This window comes from Lynx canadensis, chromosome D1, assembly GCF_007474595.2.
Source record: "Lynx canadensis isolate LIC74 chromosome D1, mLynCan4.pri.v2, whole genome shotgun sequence".
NCBI lineage: Eukaryota > Metazoa > Chordata > Mammalia > Carnivora > Felidae > Lynx > Lynx canadensis.
The window spans coordinates 88,523,377-88,545,562 of record NC_044312.2 but is presented as its reverse complement, the minus strand read 5'-3'; the positions used below and the strand labels follow the sequence as shown (position 1 = coordinate 88,545,562).

The 22,186-nt window shown below is 49.9% G+C and overlaps 1 protein-coding gene across 1 annotated transcript in view; it reads left to right on the top strand.

The window, feature by feature from the left end:
- Positions 1 to 323: 323 nt before the first annotated feature.
- The window catches only part of ABTB2 (ankyrin repeat and BTB domain containing 2), a 175,396-nt gene continuing 153,533 nt past the window's right edge, over positions 324 to 22,186 (top strand). The window contains exon 1 of the mRNA XM_030332454.1: positions 324 to 1,597. Within this exon, the coding sequence (XP_030188314.1) occupies positions 715 to 1,597 (883 nt within the window). The 5' untranslated portion in view covers positions 324 to 714. The remainder of the gene's footprint in view (positions 1,598 to 22,186) is intronic.

Genomic DNA, 22,186 nt, shown 5'->3' with positions numbered 1-22,186 from the left:
CTCCCGAGCCTAACGCTTCGACCCCTCCTTTCCCGGTCTCTGCTCCCACCTCCCAGCGCGCTCCGCCGCTCGCCGACTCTCCCTTCCCCCTCCTCCACCTTCATCCCGGCGGCTTCACCCGACCCTCGGCCTCCAGCCCCGCCTCCGCCGCCGCGGGGTTTCACCCGCAGCCCAGTGAAATCTGCATAGTGACCGCCCCTCGAGGAGATCATTGGTGCAGCTCATGCCCGTCGCGGACGATGATTGGTGAGGCGCCCCGGGTTATTTGCATGCCGGCGGCGGCCGGGTACCCAGCTGTGCGGGCCGCCAGCGCCGCGCAGAAGTTTGCCGAGCGCTTTCTCGCCGGCTGGTCCTGGACTCGCGCGGCGCCGCGAGCCGCCTCCTCCTTCTGCCGCCGCCCTGTTCGCTCGGGATTCCTTCTCTGCGGAGGACAGACGCTCTGCCGGCGGGAAGCTGAGGTGGGCCAGGGGGAGTGCCGAGGAGAAGCGGCGGGGACCGTTCCAGTGACAGCTTCGCTTCGGACGCCGGGCGCGTGGGGCCCCGGCCGCCGAGAATCTCTCCCACCTTCCCTCCGGCCTCCGGGCGGACGATGTGGACGCCGAGAGGAAGGAGGGCGTCCCGGAGAGCCTAGGGTCTGTTTCTGCCCACTTGGGAAAGGAAGCATGGAGTTGTGAGCGCCCCTTGCTCGGCGAGGCCGCGACCGGCAGGCTCCCCATGGCCGGGACGTATAGCTCCACTCTGAAGACGTTGGAGGACTTGACCTTGGACTCCGGGTATGGGGCCGGGGACTCGTGCCGCTCACTCAGCCTCTCGTCCTCCAAGTCCAACTCGCAGGCGCTCAACTCTTCGGCGCAGCAGCACCGCGGGGCGGCCTGGTGGTGCTACTCCGGCTCCATGAACAGCCGCCACAACAGCTGGGACACGGTGAACACGGTGCTGCCCGAGGACCCCGAAGTGGCGGACCTCTTCTCGCGCTGCCCGCGCCTCCCCGAGCTGGAGGAGTTTCCCTGGACGGAGGGAGACGTGGCCCGGGTGCTTCGCAAAGGCGCCGGCGGCCGGCGGCTGCCCCTGTTCTCGGCCGAGGCGGTGCGGCGCCTGGCTGGGCTGCTCCGCAGGGCGCTCATCCGAGTGGCCCGCGAGGCGCAGCGCCTGAGCGTGCTGCACGCCAAGTGCACCCGCTTCGAGGTGCAGAGCGCCGTGCGCCTGGTGCACAGCTGGGCGCTGGCCGAGAGCTGCGCGCTGGCTGCGGTCAAGGCGCTGTCACTGTATAGTATGAGCGCCGGGGACGGGCTGCGCCGGGGCAAGTCCGCGCGCTGTGGCCTCACCTTCTCCGTGGGCCGCTTCTTCCGCTGGATGGTGGACACCCGCATCTCCGTGCGCATCCACGAGTACGCGGCCATCTCGCTCACGGCCTGCATGGAGAACCTGGTAGAGGAGATTCGGGCCAGGGTGCTGGCCAGCCAGAGTCCCGACGGTGGAGGGGCTGGGGGCGGGGAGGTGTCCGCCGAGGCCCTGGAGATGGTCATCAACAACGACGCCGAGCTCTGGGGCGTCCTGCAGCCCTATGAACATCTCATCTGTGGCAAGAACGCCAATGGTAAGTGTGCGGGTCTCGGCCACGGACGGATGGGAGAGAAATCCCGCCCTGGGCTACCCAAGGGCGAAGCTGGTTGAGTGTGCCAGGATCTGGGAGAAAGCGTTTGTTCTGAGGGTGGAGTCCATTAAATGGCTCTTGCCAAAGATAGTTCTTCTGATGCCTGTCTTTTGGAGGACAAAGTTGAGGTTGAAGAACATTGTGTTTGTTCTTCGTATTGTTGTCACTATCTGGATGCTGTTCGCTGATTGAGGCTCTTGACCAAGCCATTCCTTAACTTCATTTGACGCGAAGGTTACTGCCCTGCCTCTCTTTGCCTTGCTTAACTGCGTCGCTAGTGGTCTTTCCCCAACAGCAGGGCAGATGGACTGTGGTTCTGACCCTATAGCCCAATAGCAGCAGCCAGAGGATCCAAACTCTAAGACCTGAGTTTGGGATAAGTGAGAGGGGAGGAAGGGAGCAGGAGGCCCAGGATCGGGTGCAGCTGCCTTGGGCTTTGCTGGGTTGAAGGGTGCACTTCAGGCCTTCTCCTGGAAGGTGGAGAAGTAGTGGTGGGTTCTTACCTGTATGTGCCCAAGACAATGGAAATTGACTGCTGAATCCCCTTTCTGGAAAGAGAACCACATACTTGGCTCCTAGGGCCTGAATTTCTAAGCTGTCACCAACCGAGTGAGCAATTGATTAAAATCCTGTGTTGTACTAAAGCCCTTATGGGCTTTCCTGAAAGAGATGATGATCCAACAAACTTGCTTATGGGGAAGAGGTGTGGGGTGTGGGGGGTGGGCAGCTGCGTGATGAGGAAGGAACCACTCAGTAGTTGCATTTCTCTGAAGGAGGACAAGGCTTCAGTGCAAAGGGTGGAAGGGAAGCACTTGACCTTCTCCCTGGTAAGGCTAGGGTGTGACATACATTTAACAGCAAACTGCCTACCAGACTCCAGTTTCAGAAGTCAGCAAACCATAAATTATTTAGAATGGTACCATGGCTAGACATCCATGCAGTCGGATCAGAAGGCCATTTTTGGGACAGCTTTCAGTGGCAAACAAGTAGTCAGCAGAAGAGGCCAGGTGCGTACTGAAAAGGGAGAAAGGGAGTCAACTTTAAATGTGGTTGAACATCGTAATAGCTAAAATTTAAAGTGAGCACACTTAACAGTATTCTCAGTCACTGTTCTTAGCACTTTAGAGGTTAAGAAACCCTAGCAACCCTATTAGGTAGGTACTTCATAGTATTATCCTCGTCATACAGATGGGCAAACCAAGGTGCCCAGCAGTTAAGCAGTTTGCGCAAGATTACACAGATATTAAGTGACAAAGCTGGAATTTGAGCCTAGGCAGGCTCCAGAGTTCAAGCTTTTAGCCATCAGGGGGGAGGTAACAGCTTTGTTTTTAATTAGTCCAGTTACCAAGGAGGGCAGCTGACATTTGAGGCCTCATTTAGAGGCCTAGAAGATAGTTTGTATGCAGCAGCATGGCTTTGCTTAGACCTTCCTTGGTTTTTGGTTTTAATTCTGGCACCACCAAAGGAGATGCCTGGAAGAGAAGAGCATTTGCCTTTTAATTTTCCTCCTCTTAGGTCAGAGTTCAGGTCAGCCCAGAATCTCTGTTGATGATGTCACAGCTGATAATTGTGCTTTGCCCTCTGGGTTTGTGGCAGCAAATGTGTGCTCCAGGAGAGGAAGTGGAGGGCAGGGGGATTTCCACCCACCGTCCTAGCCCAGGGGAAGAATCCTGTACTTTGGGCTGAGGGGGAGGCCCAGACTGAGCTCAAAGAAGTAAAGCCCCCTAGGGGAAAAGACTGAGGCCCTGTGCCTATAAACCAGACTAGAACAAAAATGGAACAGTAGGTGCCAAACAAAACCCAAAATGCCCTTCACACACAGCTGGTGCCCAGCAGGTTGAGGAACTTCTCAGTTTTTCCAACTGCAAATTGGAGCTAGAAAGAACAGCTGCCTCTCCAGGGTCCCCTGAAGATGCAGAGTAGCCAGAAGTTGCTAGAACACAGGTGTCTTCCACTAAAGGGCTTATCCCAAAGGGCCATTTCTTATCTAGGGTCATCACTCCTTGGGATTTTCTTTGCAGGATGGGTTTTTGACTCCCTAATTGACCCTCTTCTCCCATGCCGAGCAATCCTTCTTAAGCCACAGTGGTCAAGATGGCAGGACTGCACTTGACAGCAAAGCTCCCTGGATGTTCAGAGCAAGCATCTCCCTCTGTGCATTCCCTGGTCTCCAGGGAAGTCTCTTGCAGGCAAGGCGACCATTCGCTTCCACTTAGTAACATGGATGCTCATTTTCTGTAGGTGAGAACCTGGCCTCAGTAAACAATAACTAGGCTGATTTATGAAGTCTTTTTAGACAAAGTGGGATGTATGTTTGGTATAGGAGCAATGAAGTACTTATGCCTGAAAGCTGACTTCAGAGGGAAGCAGAAATTGCTTCAGAAAGGAATGGGCGATCCAAACCTTTGTTAACACTGAAGCCCAAGGCCAGCAAGGTTACCGTTTACACAGCTGAAGACCAAGTGAGAAATGGCTACACCCGGGAGGAGGGTGCCGGTTCGTATTCTTGTCCTGCTGGTCTTCCCTTCCAATTATATCTTTATTGTTGTTGTGCCTGCTAATTATACAGCATGGGCACATGTATTTGACTCAGCTATATAGAGCTGTTAAACTTTTAATGTCTTCCAACCAGGAATTTAAGGGCCCTAATCCATCTATTCCTGGCCATTACTCAGAGTGCTGGGCAAATATGGTTTTGCTCAGCCCAAGATGGATGATAAAAGTTCTGTAGTGTTTATACGACATGATCTCAGCTTCACAGAGCAGCAGTAGTTCAATATCACTTGCTCGTTTGGTATCGATGTCCGTGTTCCCAGGGTAGTGTCATTAAGTGATGATATCTTCATGGCTTCCTTACAGGACGTAGAGAAACCACTTTAATAGAGTGGTATTTATAAACACGGACCTGGCAGAAAATAGAAGCTTCTTGCATTCACTGCCTTCCTCCTCCCTGCCCTCTCTTTCATATCCCTGTGTGTAAGTTTGATGTTGAGACTCGCTTCTGGGTTTCTTCTTGGCCCTTTGTCTTAGGAAGCTTTCATGAGGGTCCAGAGCATTTGAGAAAATCCTCTCCAATTCCGAGGCTCTGTGTTAAATGATAGGATTTGCTTAGAACATTCTGACTCCAAAGCTGTAACCAGGAAGTGCAGGAGGATAGTAGCTCTGTCACAGTGGTAAAGAGTGCAAACTTTGGAGTCCCAGTGAGGGTTTGGAGCTCACCTCTGCTATTTATATGAGTGACCTGAGGCGTATTTCTTAACTGTTGTCATCTGTAAAATGCATGGGGGTTGGGGGGGGCGGGGAGGTAATAAGAGCACCTAACTCATAAGGTTGGTATGAGGATTGGGTGAGATCATAGATTTAAAGATCTTAGCACATAGTACATGCTCAGTAAATGGTAGTTCATTCAACAAATACTGAGAACTGACCCTGTGCCCACTATTGTTAAAAGTGTTGTGGATTAAGTGCAGAGGGGAGCCAGGAGGGTCCTCCTCTCATGAAGCTTATAAACGAGTGACAAATACAGATTGCAGTAAATTTTACTTAAAAAAAAAAAAAAAAAGACAAGATAATGGTATAGTGTGGCCAGAGCTAATTTAAATGACAGTCAAGGATGGCCTGTCTGGCGTTTCATTAGTACAGGCAATGTAGCAATACCACTGCAGTCTAAGTCTGTAGGCAAAACAGAGTGAGGACTTTTCTGAATTATTCAGTTATCTATCGGCTGAGGCAAGTCCCAACGATCTCATTTCCAGCCAAGGAATAAAAGGCCTGCATCTACGGTGGGGATGTGCCGTTCTCCTAGTTGTAGGACTCATTTAGCAAGGAGATTATAAGATTTCACTGAGATAATCAACCAAAGGGGCAAGGGTTAATTGAGCCGCTAGTTGCTATTTAATCAGTTTCCACACCTGGGTAGTCTGAGGGAGTGTCCCTTCTCCTTGACTATTTTACTGAAGCCCAGGGAGCTGGTAAAACTGAAACAAAGCAAGCTTTGGAAATGAAAACTTATTTTTTTCCCTTGAGTGCCTGAGAAATGCAACCCAGCCTTAAGTAGTTAGAGGAACAAGGTGGAGTTGTTTTGCTTTTTCCAGAAAGTTTTACCTGACTCCTCCACCCCCGATTGGAAGTGCCACTTCTCCTTCATGGTTCCGCGGCACCCAGAGCTTATTCTTAGGTTGTTTCCTGCTTCCCCCATGAGCTCGTTGTCTCCCCTCTGCCTTACACAGCGCCTGGCACGTAGCAGGTGCTCCCTAAGTATTTGTCATACAAATAATTGATTCCGCCACACAGAATTGTTTAATTCCGGAAATTTAACATGCAATCCTTTGACACTATGGAAGAACCTTCCCCCTTTTCTACCATGGCAGAGAATTTCGAGTCCTTGATGAATAGAGGCAGTGTTTTGGGGGTACCCAAGCCTTAGGGACATCATTCAACCTTTGATACCCTAATTTCTGGCAGGGTTCCCAAGGCCAGCAGTGACGGGTAAAGGTAAATGGAGGGGTTTTATTTGTATTTCAAATGTAAATAGGAGATTCCTTCAGTGTGTAATGCCCAGAGTGGGGGTGTCACAGCAAAAGTCTAATGGGCAACAGATAAATCCACAGGAGGATTGGGTTGAGAGACAGAGGCAGCCAGTTCCCCTAAGAATAGCAACCCCACCCCCTCCCTTGCCCACAGAGCTGCCCCTGAGGGCAGTCTCGGTTGATGACTCTTGCTCAGAAGTTTCACACACCCCTGCCTCCAATCTGAGAAGGAACTAAGACGATGGACTGCCAAGACCCTCCTGGGACACATGAAGGACACCTAAGTTCCAAAACAAGCCAGAGACACCTTGCTGATAATCTTCAGGTTGGTCCTTATCCCACCTCACTGTCACTGTCTGTCCTTTGCCAGATAGGACAGTGGGTGGATGCTCTGGCCTCTGTTTCCACACTTCGACACCTGTATGTAAGAATAGGCCTGGCCTTTCCGCAGCACCTTAAACATTTTTCATCTGTGATCTTACCAGGTCCCCATAAAAATCCATTGAACATGATGCCCTTTCACAGAATTCACAGCTACATCACAGCCATGCCAGGACCAAGCCCCATATTGCTGAAGCCTCAGGTCTGTGCTTTTCCTGTGGAGAATTACAGAAATAAAGGTAGTAAGGAACAGGCCAGTATTTGGCCCTCTTCTAATGGCAGTGAGGGTCAAACTCAAGCCACAGCAGTATTTATTATAGATTTTGTCTGTTAACAGCCTGCTGTGTCCAGGTACTTTAAATATGTTAGGCCAGTGAATCTTCATAACCAGTGTTGAAGACCAGGCATCAAGGTCTGGGCATGGATCTTCCAACAAAGGATGCGGAGTGATTCTGTTTAAATGCAGCTTGCCAGCTGTCCCAGAATGTGCTCCTCAGGTGCCATCGATCTTCAGCCATCACTGCTGCTCCTGGACCGGGGCCGGGGGGTAGCGAGGAGGCAGGGAGCCCTCCTGCCCAGGGAGGGCCTTACAAGTGTCAGCTGCTTAGTGATCAATAAACCTAATTGAATGGAAAGGCTGTAGTCTCTACTGCAAAACTTTGACGGACGGTGAGTCAGTTCAGGGAAGGAGGAAACAGAAACACAGTAGGAAAGCACCCTAAGGGACCCTGTGTTTAGGCCACTGGTCTCTGAGAGCTCAACTCACTTACTGGCTCTGGAGTTGGCAGAAAAGCCTTTTGATTTCCTCAGAAATTTCCTCCTCAGAGTCTACTACGGTGGAATCTTCACAGGGTGAAGTCTCAATGTGGGGAGCCCAAGGAGAGAAGCAGTCCCCATAGCAAGCCCTGAAATGCTTTGGCTTTGAGTTGGGTCCCAAATTGCTTTGCCTCGAGTAAGCTGCTCCAGCTCTCCATTTATCTACTGTAAGTGAGGGGCCAGTACACCCGGTGCGTAGTCAGTGCTCCTGGGATGGCAGGGCCGCTGGGTTTAGAGTTAAGGGCATAGCACAGGGTCGGACTGCCTGGGTATCACTCCTGGTGCCCTCGCTTGTGAGCTGTGTGACCCTGGGCAGGTTAACTTCTGTGCCTTCGATTCTTTCTCTGTAATAGGATTTCTCAGACCTTGTCACTGTTGACATTTCGGACTGGCTGGTTTTTCTTGTGGGGCAGTCCTGCGCAATCCCCCACTCCCTCTGCTGCCAGCCGTGACAACCAGTTTTGTCTCCAGACATTGCCAGATGTCCCCTGGGGGACAGAATTAACCACTGACGAGAAACACTGCTCTATAACAGGACTGAAAAGAGTACCCAACTCCTAGGATGGTTGTGAGGATTTAATAAAAGCGTCTGGAAGGAACTTTGTACTCTGGCACATGAGATATTAATTCTAATTATTGCTGTATTTTTGCAGACTTGTGCTGGTCATGTTTGCTTTTGCCATAGTGGGAGACTCTATCTAGTGCAGGAGAAGATCATGACCCAGATCCCAGGGTGACAAGTATTAGTCACAAGGCTTTCCTTGGTGACTAATAGGTAGGAGGAAGTCCTGGAACCTGGAAAAAACACCCTTGCACCCGCTCATTTATGGCTCTATCGTCCCCAAGACGAAGTGGGCTGGCAGTGGGCAGTGAGATCAGACTCGCCTCCCTGGGCTGCTGCCTGCCCCTGCCCAGATGACAGAGGCATTGCACGCTCAGAGCTCTGGGCCCCAGGGAGCATTTCCACTGTGGATATCGGACCCCGCTTGTTGCAGCTGCCGAGTCCCGAGCCACAGGACAGCAGGTGTTTTGTGTTTTGCTGGCCTGTCATGTAAACATACTTTGTGGTCTTCTTGCTTGTTTTAAAAAAGGCCTAAATGGTTTTGCAGCTTTGGCGGCATGTCTGGAGCTGCATGCCGAATTGGGAGGAGAAGCTTAAGGAACGCAGCCCAAGTAAAGCCTAAGAAATGCCACGCCGGCTTCATTAACCGACTGCTCACCGAGCACCAGCTCCGTATGAGGCAATGGAGACAGATTGGAGGAGGACAAGGATTGATCTTGCCTGTCAAGGAGTGTGCTTATTTACTTAATGTTTTTGAGAGAGAGACAGAGACAGAGCACGAGTGGCAAGGGGCAGAGGGAGGGGGACACACAGAATCTGAAGCAGGTTTAAGGCTCCGAGCTGTCAGCACAGAGCCCGATGCGGTGCTCAAACTCAGCAATCATGAGATCGTGACCTGAGCCGAGCCGCAGTCGGAAACTTAACCAGCTGAGCCACCCAGACGCCCTTCGCCTGTCAAGGAGTTTAAAGTCTAGTCGGGAAAGCAAAGCACACACACGGATCCTTACAAGGAAGTCTGGGATCCCTGTGTTCCATTAACAAGGGTGGTGCTGACGGCCTCCGCTTCCTGCGTGCCACTGCCCGACGTGGGTGCTTTCCATGAGCTGCTTGCCTTCCTGCTCCCAAGCCCTCCTGTGAGGTAGATGGGATGTCCACCCTGTAGAAGGGGACCTGGAAGCTTTTGGTAACTAGGGAGTTCAAAGGGGAAAGATGAGGCCTGGCTGGCTGGGTGGGAGGGAGGCTGGGCTGCTTTGCGGAGGATGTGGCATGCAGGCCAGTGCAGGGACTTGGGCATGTGGGGCTGCGACAGGGAGCGGAAGGGGGTGCAGAGAGTGCAGGGGCTTCCAGACGGAGGGATCGATGTGCTCAAAGACCTGGAAGCCAAAGTGTGTGTGTGTTGGAGAACAGCAGGCAACACTGTTTGGCTGGAAGATTCAGATGCATAACAAGGAGAGCAGGGCAGATAACACAGTGGAAAAGGACAACTTTCCCACATCTTTTATCCAGATGTTAAGAAGCCTGCCAGAGTGCAGAAAGAGAGCTTTTCCAATACTCAATTTTATAATTCAGAAATCGAGTGTGTCTGCTCCCCAGGGCTGCATCTTAACCACAGCCCCAGACCTCCCGTCACCCCTCTTGTTGATTGAAAGCTTGGCCTCAAACAGGCCCCCGTCCGTTGTCCTAGCGGTGCAAGTAATGAAACAGGACTGGAGGGGAGCAGACTTGGGTTGAGGGGACATGAAGAAGAAGGCTTCGATCAGCCTTCTGCTCCCATTCGACTTGGCTCCAGACTCAGCATTTCTTCTAGGCCCCCGAACGGAGCGTCTCAGGCCAAAGCAATCCCAGTCCCAAATGAAGGTCAGGGCTGACAAACTCGTTAAATGAGGCCTTTCGATTGACTCTTGCCAAGGCAGGATTCTCCAACCTGGAGGTAGAGAGGGACATAAAACAGGATAAGATATTAGGATCCCAGAACTTTCTTTGGTTATGAGTCCAACCGGATATGTTCAATTTCCAGTTTAGAGTTTGTCATTTGGGAAAATAGGTCAATTCTCAGAGAGGTTTCGTCGCTTCCCAATTCTCGGTGAAGGTGTTTCCAGAGCATTGATAATAAAGATTTCTGTCTCGTTAAATGTTTGATAATGTGGAACCACTGTATAGCTCAGTGCCATCTGGATTGAACTCCCTAGGGTCCAGCTGAATTCTGCTGACAATAATAAAATGTGATAGATCATCAATGGCCTAGCTAATAACTCTGCTGTTAGTCCTTTTCCTGACCCCAGTGAAGGAATTTTCTTGTCACTTGAAAAAGCTCTCGTGAGTGAAATATATGTATTTGGGGTCCGTTGTTCTCCAGAAGTTGAGGCAGGGGTTGGTTCAGGCCCATGATGGAAAAATTAAATAGGGAAACTGAACTTGGATGTACCAGAGAGACCAGATTAGGGTGGGGAGAGACTACACTGGACCCCAAAGAGGGTGAAATAGGCCTTTCAGTGAATGAAAATCATCCCTAAAACTGAGGCCAAGTTTTGGTTAAAAATTAAATATTTTTTTAGTCTTCTCTTTTTAAATATGACAATCAGTATTTTCTGTGAGGAGAACAGTTCATAAACAAGCTGAAGCTCATGCACCGAGCAAGTGTCTGTGTGCAGGCAGCTAGGACAGTCTGGTTCAGAGAGCAGAGGGTTTGGGATCCAGAAAATTCTGTGTTGGAGCATGGCCCCTCCATGACCTGGAGTGAATCACTCTGTCTTCTTGGCTCTCTGTCGCTTTATCTGTGGTGTGAAGAGGTTGGGCTGGATTCTCCAAGGGCCCTTCTGTCTCTGATAATGTTCCTAGACCCCACAAAGACACTGTGGAATCACTTTCCTAAGGTCGAGCCCTGTGATTAGTATCCTTGGGAAAGAAACAGCCCTGGATGGAGCTGGACGTGGGCTCTGAAGACCTGGCTGGGTCATAGGACTGCACACACCAGCCTTTTCCATATTGGGATTAGCTGCAATTACCGTATTAGAGTTTTTATTCCCCCCTCTTTTATCAGAAGGATGAGTTCTGTCTCCTCCAGGCCGACCTGACACTTCACCGTTCAACAGCTGTGTCCGGGCCTTCGCAGCCGGCACTGTGGTGAGACCGGCCCCGAGGTGTCTTCATGCAGCCGGTGTTGGAAGCCCGCCTCCCCAGACTTGGGTATTTATAGCAGGGGAGCAGCTAGAGAAAAAAAAAAAAATTAAATATGCTACACCCTTCTTTATACTATGTGGGACAGAGACAGGCATTGTGAGGAATTTAGAAGGCAGGGCTGTATAATCCAGCAAGATATTTTTAAATGCTGTTTGTTGCAGTTGGCAGGCCCGGTTTTTCAAAGAGGAGGGAAAGTAAGAGTAAGTGGGATGACAGGCTGCCAGGGACTCCGAGCACTGAGACGTGGAGTTCAGCATTCCAAGGTGTGCGGGTTCTGAACCCCGGTCTGTAGCCTGCGGTCACAAAGTTTGCGCAGGGCTTGGGAAGGTCACCAGGAGAGGCTCTGTGAATGGGGTGGCTCATCCCTCCTCTTCCCCACCAGCCCATCCACCATGCGGATCCCCAAGTTGGAAATGAAATGTTCTGTAAAAGGCAGAACATACAGCCAAAAAAGTTGCTTCTGTGAAAACCAGGGGCCGAGTGCAGCGTCTCTAACCCATCTCAGCAGCTGGGTAAGTCAAGTTGTACACGAGGACACGCTTTGGAAGCAAGTTGCTTGCAGCTGTTCTTCTGGATCTAATCTGCCCAGGGACAAGCCAGGCAGGCCAGCATTAGGCTGGGACCCAATTCAGTAGCCGTATGACAGGGCTCCGTGGTGGAGCTGCCTCTGAAAAGGTATCGCAGTTGAGCCCCACCTGTCCAGTGTGCTTGTAAAGTATCCAAGGAGAGGCCTGTGTGTCTTCTACCGTGTTGCTCTTTGAGGAGACAGATGGTGGTCGCAGTGGCAGGGTCTGGGGGTTTGGCGCACAGGAGAGGCTAAGAGTTAAGATCGGGGTATATCCACTTTTTCATCCAACAAATAGTTATTGAAGACTTACTGTGTACACTGGGCACGATTCCAGGTCTGGTGATAGAGAGCGTGAATGTAAGAGGCTTGGGGGAGGAGAGGGTGCAGGCCTGGTGGATGAGGAGAAGAGAAGAGTGAGGCATTCTGGGAAAATCAGGGCAAGTGCCTGGTGGGTTCCAGGAAACCAGTGTGGCTGGGATGGGGTGAGGGTAGGGGAGTAGATGCAGTTGGAGAGCAAGTAGAGGGGTGGTTAGTCAGGTAAGGCCTTGTAGGCCATTGTGTGGCACCTCGACTTTTCATCCAGAGTCTGCTTGGAGCCACTGGAGGGACTTATGCGCAGAAATGGCACGATCCGATTTGTATTTTCACGCGATCACCCCCTCGGCCATGTTGGAAAGGGACTGACGCGTCAAGTATGGAATGGAAGCAGTATGGCTACTTGGGAGGCTCTTGCAGTAATCCAGGCGAGAGAGGGTGGTGGCTTGGACTGGGTGTCAGCAGGGAAGGTTATGGGTGTATTTTGAAGTTAGAGCCAATGGGATGTTATATCAACCGCTTAGATGTGTGAGGTATGAGCGAGGAATCGGTATGACACCAAGGTTTATGGTCCAAGCACTTTAAAGAAGGGAGTGGCCATTGCTTAGAATGAGAACAGCTGTGTGTGGAAGAAGCCGGAATGAGCCAAAGATCCGAGTGTGAGTTTGGTTGCTTGTCTCGCATTTTTATATAGAGATATCAAGTAGGAGGTTGGCCTCCAGATCGCCTTGAATGCCCTTAATCATATGATGGATTGAAACATTGCCCTTCTTCGTCTGACCTGCAGTAGACACAGTCCAGCAAGGTCAGATAGGGCCTCAGGCAGTAGAGATTTATTTTTGGTCTTATAATTCCTTGGTTGATAGCCTTAAGAGCCCCCTGAAATTTGCTTTCTAGCTTCTTCACAGGCAGCCAGCAGCCTTTAATGAAGACCATCAAGTCTTTGGTTTCCTGTCATTAACATGAGATCTGTTTAATTAGGTCCAGTTGTTCTGTGGATTGTTCTGTGTGTGTATGTATCCCTCAGTCCTTGGAAAGTGAGACTCCATTTCAGGCAGCTTTGGATTCATGGAGGTCAAATCTGGGTCAGAAATTTAGCCGGAGAGAGAAGCTTTTTGGGTGCTCTGAAAAGGCAAAGGGGTCCCCGGGGCAGTTTCAGAAAGGCATCGGGAGTGGCCGAGTGCCTGTTAGATAGCGTGACCCCCCCCCGTCCCGCCCCCCCCCCCCCCCCCCCCCGCTCCTCAGGAGGGACATGCCAACAAGGGGTGGCTGAAAGGTGGAACACCAAAGAGTCACCACTGCCTGACTGCCAGCTAGTTAGTTACCTGGTCTCTGAGCCTTAGTTTTCTTCTCCTGTTTAATGGGTATTTACCATCATTCCTGTCTCATAAGGTTGTTTCAGTGGTTCTTTGACCCGGGATTCACATTAGAATCAACTGTGGAGCTTTAAATACGCACACACCTGTGTATGTGTGTATCTTAAGGCCCCGCCTTCAGGAATTCTGATATGAGTGGCCTGGAGTGGGGCCCAGACCATGTGGGTAGAGTTCCCGGGAAGTCTGGTGCTCAGTGAGCACTCAGACATTAGCTATTACCAGTGGTAAAAGAATCATTGTTCTGGAGTGCTCATTTCTGCCCCACCCAGGATGGTGATTTCCCTTCACTTCACAGCTATGCTGCTTTGGCTCACTCATCTGGAAGGATCACCAGAGAACACCCACGAGAAGCTTAAATTGTTAGGGTTGCATGCAAAGGGCAGAGTCAGATCTAGAATGGTAATGGCACACTGTAATAAAGTTATTTATCGCATTGGTAAATGAGGTGGGTACTATTTTATTCCACCTTTGAGAGGAGGAAACTGAGGTGCAGAGAGGTTAAGGCGCTTGCTCAAGGTCATGCAGCTAATAAGAGGTGGAGACTATAATCAAACCCAGGCAGCCTTCCTCCAGGCCCCTCGTCCAGTCACACCGTGGTCCCTTCCTAGCCAGAGAAGCTAAGACACTGAATTCTCAACTCTGACCCCCAACACACAGCTACCGTATGCAGAGCCTTTCCAAAGTAGCAGGCCCTAGGCCATGTGCTCCACGTGTGTTCCACCATGTAATTCTTAGAATCACCCAATGAAGTATGTGTCTTCTTATCCCCATTTTACAGTTGAAGAAAGCAAGGCTCAGAGAAGTCCAAGTGGCATAGCGGGTAAACGACACAGCGGGATGCAAACCTAGGTCTGTGGGGCTCCAGAGTCCCCACTCTCCCTGCTCCTTCTCTCCTCAGGAGTGGCCTGGGTGGGGATGAGGCACAAAGAAATGAATGGGTTGGTCGAAGAGGGCCAGAGGAATTGGAGCCAGGCCAGGGAAACCCTCACTGCTCCTGGACAACTGAGTCACGTCGGTGCCTTGAAACAGTAACCTCGCTTCGAGGGGTGGCTGACCCGACAGGCCCGAGGGCTGAGGTGTAGGTATTTGTTTCTCTGCATGTTGAAAGAACTATCCTGCCAAGCTCCTTGCTTCTCTTGTGTCGCTGTGAATGAAATCACCTCCAAGAGATTGTGTGTGTTGCTTGCTTAAAATAGTTCAAGAGGAAGAATGTTTGGAAGCTTTTAGCTCCCTGAGTCGATTTCCTCTTGATTTATGACACCTTAGAGAGTGCTGGGCCTCTTCTTGTTTATTCTTCTGGCTTTTCCTTTCTACCATATTTTAGCCCTTATGTCATTGTAAATCCAAGGAGTTTGTCGCCAGAAAAAAGTGACAACCTTTCCTAAGTAATTTAATGGGGGTGAGGGACGACACATTTAATTTTTTTTTTCTTTTAAAAGGGTGAAAAACAAATGAGGCGAGGCCATTTGTTTGGAATCAGCCATTTCTGTCTTCCAGCTGCAAAAGTTCCCAGATCATAGTGATGGTGTTTGCTCTGGGGCGAGAAGAATTTATTTTATTTTATTCATTCGCACTAAGGCCCGCTGTGGAAGTGTGAGTGTTCTTACCGCGCCTTCATCGTGTCACGCCCGGGAGGCCTGGGCTGTGTGTATCATTTGATACACAGTCACCAGCCATGTGAGGCTATTTAAGTGGAAATTTAGTAAAAATTCAATGAGGTTAAAGAATCATTCCCTCAGTCACACAAGGCACATTGCTAGTGGCCACTCGTCACATGAGGCTGGTGGCCACCATATCGGATAGTGCAGATATAGGCCTCTCCATCATCACAGACAATTCTGTGGGACATGTGGCCATCAGAGTAGGTCATCAGACGGTCACTTGGGGCCGGCTCTCTGGGTTTTCACTGGCCTCAAAGTTTTAACCGTTTTCTAGCCTCTCTAAAGCCCTCTGTTTGCAGAAACAAGAAGATTCATGGATGTGGAGATTAAGGCCCTTGATGCTTGTGGCTCTAACCTCTGGACCCTTGACACTAGGTCAGGTTTTATGATTTCTGAGCTGCGTGGCCTGGGCCAAGTCACTTAGCCTCTCTGAAGTGGTTTCCACGTCAGTGAAATGGTGGTTTAAAAGATACCTTGTAGGGATTTTGTAAGAATCGAACAAAATGAAGAAATAGGTATAAAACGCTTCGCAGAATGCTTGACAGGTAGTAAGAACAGCTACGAGGTTTCCTGTGCATGTCCTCATCGGAGTCGCACCGCATCCTTCAGAGGTAGATATGGTTGCCATTTTCTAGGTGGCAGAAGAGGAAAGAGGCTTCGTGGGTACCATTGCTGCCATCTCTACCGCTGCTCCTACCACTGCGTAGCAGTACTTGAACTTGAGTTCTGCCGTTCTCCAAGGCTCTTCTTCCTTCCTGGGCTGGTTGATAGGCCCCGCATCATAAGTCAGAGGCTGTTTGTTTGAGTTAAAAGCGCTTCTGAGCTCACTTTCTTTCAGGCACTGCTTGTTCCTTTAACCATTGGAGGTGAGCACTTTCCAGAAGCATTTTCCCTCAAGCTGGTCCCCTGGTATCCACCTGGAGAGCTGCCGCCAGCCGAGCTACTGCTGCCAGAACCTGTGATTCCTTAGAACTGGGAGCTTACCCAAGAGGTTAAGATTTTTAGTGTTTCACATGGCCTGTGGCCCTTCTGTGTCCTTTGCCGAGAGGACTGAGCCTAAGAGAACCCTCAGTGGGATCCTGGAGGAAGATGGCTTTGAAGGGAGTATCCTTCGAGAAGAATAGGACCAAGAGAAGCATCTGAGAGGATGCCTAACACTAACTCCATGACCCACTCGCCCAGATCATACAGCTCATTATTTAACCTTTCTGAGCCTCAGTTTTACCACCTGCAAAATGGAGACAATCCTAGAACCTACCTGTCATGGTGGTTATGAGGATCAAATGAGACGATGCAAAACCAAGCACTCAGCCTCGTGCCTGGCACCCAGCAGCCACCAGGCGTGTGCCGCTTGCTGTCCTCACCGTCACTGCCTCTGGGCAATGGCATTTGTTGTGTTCTCAGTTTCGTGTGGTGCTCGCCATGTTCTACTTCTGGTCAGAAGAAGTGACGCAGAGGATGTTGCTCTTGAAGTGAATGGCTGGGTTACGTTTGTGTATCATGAGCCTCCACAGGGTCTTTTTTCCTCCTCCTCTCCTTTCTGAAGGGTAGTGGGGGTAAAAAGCATGACTCTGTGCGGTTGCCATTTCTGCTCCTCACGCAGTGACCGCCAGCCTGCTTCCCTCCTGCTGGTTTGGGCCGTGTGACCAGCACCGCCCTGTCAGTGTAACCAGAGCTGGGTTTGTTCTATGCGATTAATTTGTGGTGTGAGATGCCCATACAGTTACGCAGTTGACGCTCGTTTGCCCACATCCAGAATGTGCTAAATCTGCCACGTGTAATGAAATCCAAATAACTTGGGACCATATGTAGGGAATTGAACAATTTTCATCACAAGCGTAACGAGAGATGGATTTAAAGGAGGGGAATCCAAATGCCACAGAGGACGGTGATATCCCTACTTTCCTTCTACAGATGGTTCTACTGAGGGAAGCACCATTTTCGAACAGAAGCTTCTGAGAGCAGAAGGGAAGGACAGGGGCATGCATTATCGTGATGTCATCTGTGTCACCTGGACCCCCCGTGGGCCCTCCCAGGCTGACCAGACCCTCGGCTTCAGTGTGGCTTCCCTGGTATTGACACGTCTCCTGGTTAATAGATAACTCAGACTCTTCTCGGCAAATAGTTGCTCTGCTAGTTATGTGCGGCAGGGTCTCCTCCATTATCAGTGGGGCCCCTCCAATTGCAAAAGATCCCAGTGGTGCGTGTGTGTGTGTCTGTGTGTGTACCTGTAGCGTGAGCCCACACATCTCCTCTGCCCTCCTGAAAATGTAGGCAGGTCTTAAATCAGTCATTTCCAGGCCTGGCTGGTTGCTGAAAGACCTTGAGGCACTTTCAAAATTCATATTCTGGGCCCCACCTTGGACGTATTAAGTAAAAACTTAGAAAAGTAGGGCCAGAACATTTTTTAAATGCCCCCCCCGCCCCCCCAGTGATTCAGATTTGTGAATCCATCATCACTTGGACACAGGTTTTGACGTATAGGCACCTTTCAGAATATGCATCAGGTGAAGGCCCCTTTGAGAGATAAGGTAGCATATGAGGCTGGTCTGCGAGGGTCTCGTCTGAGCAGTGGGGTGAAGACGGGTTAGGGGGGCTGTGCAGGGGGCGGTGGGGAAGGGCATTGCCAACATTTATCGGTTGCTCTGTTGTTTAATCCTCTCAACCGTAGGTGGTGGTGGTAGGAACACAGGCTGATGTTTACTGAGCGTCTACTAGGAGACAGGGCAAGATTCTAAGTGGTTTGCAGGAGAAATACCATGACTGCCTATGAGGTATAGGTACTATTATTCATCCTCACTTTCCAGATGAGGAAACTGAGGCTGAAAGATAATTACAATGAGTTGGCCAAGGTGACACACACAGCAAGTGGCAGAGGTGGGATTTGAGGTTAGCGCAATCAGACTTCAAAGCCCATGGCTTCCATTCTGGAAGCTGGCTGGAATTTTCATCGCAATCCTTGGGCTGTTGGGAGTGGGTCATAAAAGAATCCTGTACACTAAATAGAATGTCGGTTTTTCCAGAACGATCTGTCGTGCTATCTTTCCTCACCGCACTGCCCTCTGGCCCTCCAGCCCTGGCTTTCAGAGAACCTGGTTATTTCCCTCTGCAGACCCAGTACCCGGCTGAGACCAGGAGCTTTGCTAATCTTCTTTGAGCCTGTCTGTATTTCAGCCTGCTTTTTCTCTTCCCCCTCCTCCCCTGCCCAGCCCCTGCATGCAGCTCTCCTCCTGAGACTGAGGCCTAGAGTCAGGACCTTTCCCAATCAATCAATCAACCAATCAATCAGGTTCTGCCACCATGCAGTGTGCAGACTCCCTTAGTCACTTGTACTCCAGTGCTTGTCCCGCTCTACAGCCCGAGAGGCAGACAGCTTCTTAGCTCGAGACTGAGGGTGTAGATGTGCAGCTGGAGGGCCTGGATTTAAGTCCTGGAGCCACCACCTCTTGACGAATTGCTTCAAATCTCTGTGCCTCGGTTTGTCTGGAAGACGGAGAGAATACTGCCTGCTGCTTACGGTATTTGCAGAGAGTAAATGAATCCTACTCTATAAAATGCTTAAGACAGTGCCCGGCATGTAAATGTCTTGTGTGTTAGCCATCACAATGATGCTGATGATAACAACAGTGACTATTTGAGGTCGGGGTGGGGGTCCTTGGTGACCCTTCTCACAGTAAGATGAGGGAGCCCTCTCCTATGAGAGCACATCTCGAGTATGATAGCGGGAAGATCAAAGGCTTTAGAGACAAGTCTGGGTTTAATCCCGGCTAAGCTGATTTCTTTTTTTATGTGATGCTGGGAAAGCCCCAGAGCCTGTTGGATTTGTTTTGTTTTTTAATCTACGATTTGAGGACCACAGCAGCACCCGCCTCGTGGTGTTGGAAAGGTGAATGCGAACACGGAAGCAAAGCACGAGCTTAGCTGGCAGCGAACGAATTGGGGAGAAAAATCTGAGTTGAATGAACCGTAGCAATATCATAAGCGAAAGTGAAAATCAGTCTCAAAAGATTACATATGGTAGGATACAATTTTTGTACAGTTAAAAATGAAGTTTTTTGGTTGAAAAGGACTGACGGCGTGCATCGCGGGCATAATCAACACTGTACAAAGGAGGGAGTGGGTGGAAAACATGGGTGGTGGTTATGTCACGTGCGGGGAGGGAGGACCCTGCAGTTTAGATGCGGAGGGTTGTCGAGGCTCTAGCTTTGTTTTGGAGGTGAGTTCACATTATTTACAACTAAGTCATACTGGTCATGAACCAGGGATTACGATACACCCAATTTGGGCATCTGAAGTGAAAAAAATCAGTGGGTTCTCAGTAGGTGGTAACTATCATTATCCCATGAACCAGCTGGACCACGCCATAGGCTGCCATTTAATACCCTCTGAGATTGCCTGTCATCTGTGCAAAATACCCCCGGAGCCACACTTCTCCACCTCCAGCCACAGTGGCTTCCACACGGGGAACACGAACAGGAGGGATATTTCAGTCGCCTTGTTTCTTAGGTTTGTTGCAGGTCTTGGGCATAGGCTCCTGTGTGTGTCTAAAATAGCGGAACAAAGACAGGGCTGTTTTTGTCCTAGCTGGGCCAGATATAAAGGCTTTCATTAGAATCACTTTAGGAGCATTCATGTTAGCCGGGAGATTTTCTTTCCAAGGGAAGGAAATGTTTGGGTTGGATCTGATGGTGTTTGCTTTGGTATGATCTTAGACCTCTCTGCTTTCATTGCCACCATCAAGCATCATGACCTTGGCCTATGGCTTTTCTTTACCTGTGGTTCCTTCCCTTAACAGAAAGGGGAAGCATGGAGGGCATTTGAGACACCATAGTCCTGTGCTACTGGGTCTGTGGCGTCTGGGTATAGATGACCCTCCCACCCCTCTCTGAACTTGACAAAGTAGAGGAGGTAAGAGTATAGGTTTTGGAATTAGAAGAACCAAGTTTCAATTTTGGGATCTTCACTGTGTGATTTGAGGCACAGGCATTATTTGGTTTTCCTTATTTTAAGGCCCTTATCTCATTCAGCCCTGATGGAATTTTACTTAGAAATTCACCTGTGTAATCTACCGTGGTGAAGATCAAAATCTAAAATACTCCCATCCCAGGAAGTGCCCTTGTGGTCCTTCCCTGTCTGGACTGACCCCCCACCCCAAGTAGCCATTATTCTGACTTTCGTCACCATCTGTTTGGCCTGTTCTTGAACTTCTAGGGGTGGGAATATCATCAAACCTTTCTGACCCTTGTTTTTTTGTTTTGTTTTGTTTAGGTTTTTTTTAAGTGAAATTGTAGTTCTTGTGTTGTAGTGTTAAGAGAACCAAATGAGACAACACATGTAAAATCTTAGTAAAATATTTGTAAAACAGTTAGCACTTAATCAGGTAAAGTGGTTTATTGTTTATTAGTGACATGGTTGACTTCAAAGTCTTTGCCTATTTCTCACCTGGAGACGCAGGCTTTTCCCCACCAGTGCTGGCTGCAATTCCTGTTTCCTGTGCCCTTCTGTGCTCTTCCGTGCCCTGTGACCCCCTGAATGCACTTTGGAGGTTCTTCATGCTGTGGCTTACAGGGTTTCTTACCAAAACCAATTCTTCTTAATAAGGCAGAGGAAATGGGCAGGAAAGCAGAGTTCAGCTGCTTTTGCCTCTTTTTTTATTTTTATTTTTTCCAAGAGGGTCTGTTTGTTCTATTAGCAAAATCAGCAGAGGTGCTGCTGATGGACCTCCCGGGTGGAGGTTCCTTGGACGCTGGCTTGGCTGAAATGCCAGGTGGTGGGTCACTGTGAGGTTTCAGAAGCAGTAGGAGGAGACATCTCTTCCAGTTTTTCAGAAACAAAAAGCAAAATAATCTTCTGTGTTTGCCTAAAATTCTGCGATTGTAATTTAATTCCTTAGGTCAAGGTGGGGGAGACACTAATACCCTGAGTTTCCTGGGGGGGGGGGGGGACACTGTGTTTTCACAATGTCTGATTCCATCTGACCTCAACCTGAATGGTTTTTTATCGTGTCTTTTCCTGAGGGTAGGTCTTCATGAAGGAGAAGGTAGAACCGAGTGGTTGGTGGGTGGGAGTGAAGGGCAGAGGGCAGAGAGAGGTTATGAAGGCCATTCCATGGATTTGTGGTGGGGTCCAGGGCTGGGTCTACCCACAAGACACTGAACACATATTTACAGAACAGCAAATCTTGTGTGAAAGTTCCAGGCCCTGCTCTCAGGGAGAGGCTTCCAGTCGGGGAGCAAGAATTGAACACGCGTTTGTAACACAGTCTATTACATGCTGTGCGTGGAAGACCATGGCCCCTAAACCACATTTGGGGGTGCGGGGTTATCACAGCCCTGGAGGGTTTGGGTGAGGTCTGAAAGATCAATCGAAGTTAACCCTCAGATGTCTAAAACATGGGACTCACATCAATGTGTCCTTGGGACCCTCAGGAAATAGGTTTCCAAGGATAACTTCCGTCCACCCCATCAATGAGGTTTTGGTTTTACTGAACTGCTTGACACTTTTGCTGGTGGCAGGGCTGTTGATGTTTCCCCCCCCCCCCACACCCCACTCCCACCCCCAGCAACCTTGTAGCCCCTCTGTTCTGTGCAGTAGAATGTTGAATACACAGGCCCTCTGATTCTGCAAAAGATTTTCATTTCCCTGTGAGGTGGGTGAGAGAGGCTGGGAGGGGGAGATCCATTTATAAACTGAAGACTTTATTAGTCAGAGTCTGTGAGCAAGAGACTGACTCTGCCACGGAACCAGAAGAGGGATGTGTTTGTCATGGGAGAAGATACCCACTTGGCATCCCTCACGTGGCCAGGCATTGCATCTGGGGCCGGTATGCCAAATTTCTGCAGTTGCCATGGGACCCAGACTTAGACAGGAAATCATGGTAGGATGGGAAGGAGTCCAAAATACACACGGCTGGTATACAGGCCGCAGTTAGGAAAGAGAGTGAGAGAACAATCTATCTATTTTCCTGCAGGAGTGCTGCAGAATCCAATGGGCTTGTTTTTCCAAGACTCCTTACGTTTTATGGACCCGATTTTCAAGCTTTTAAGTTTTTCCATATTAAGCGATACTTGGGTTATTTGAAGTGACCTATTTGTATGCTTGTGGGGAGCGCTTCTTAGGCTCATTATGTGTTTTTGTTTTGTTT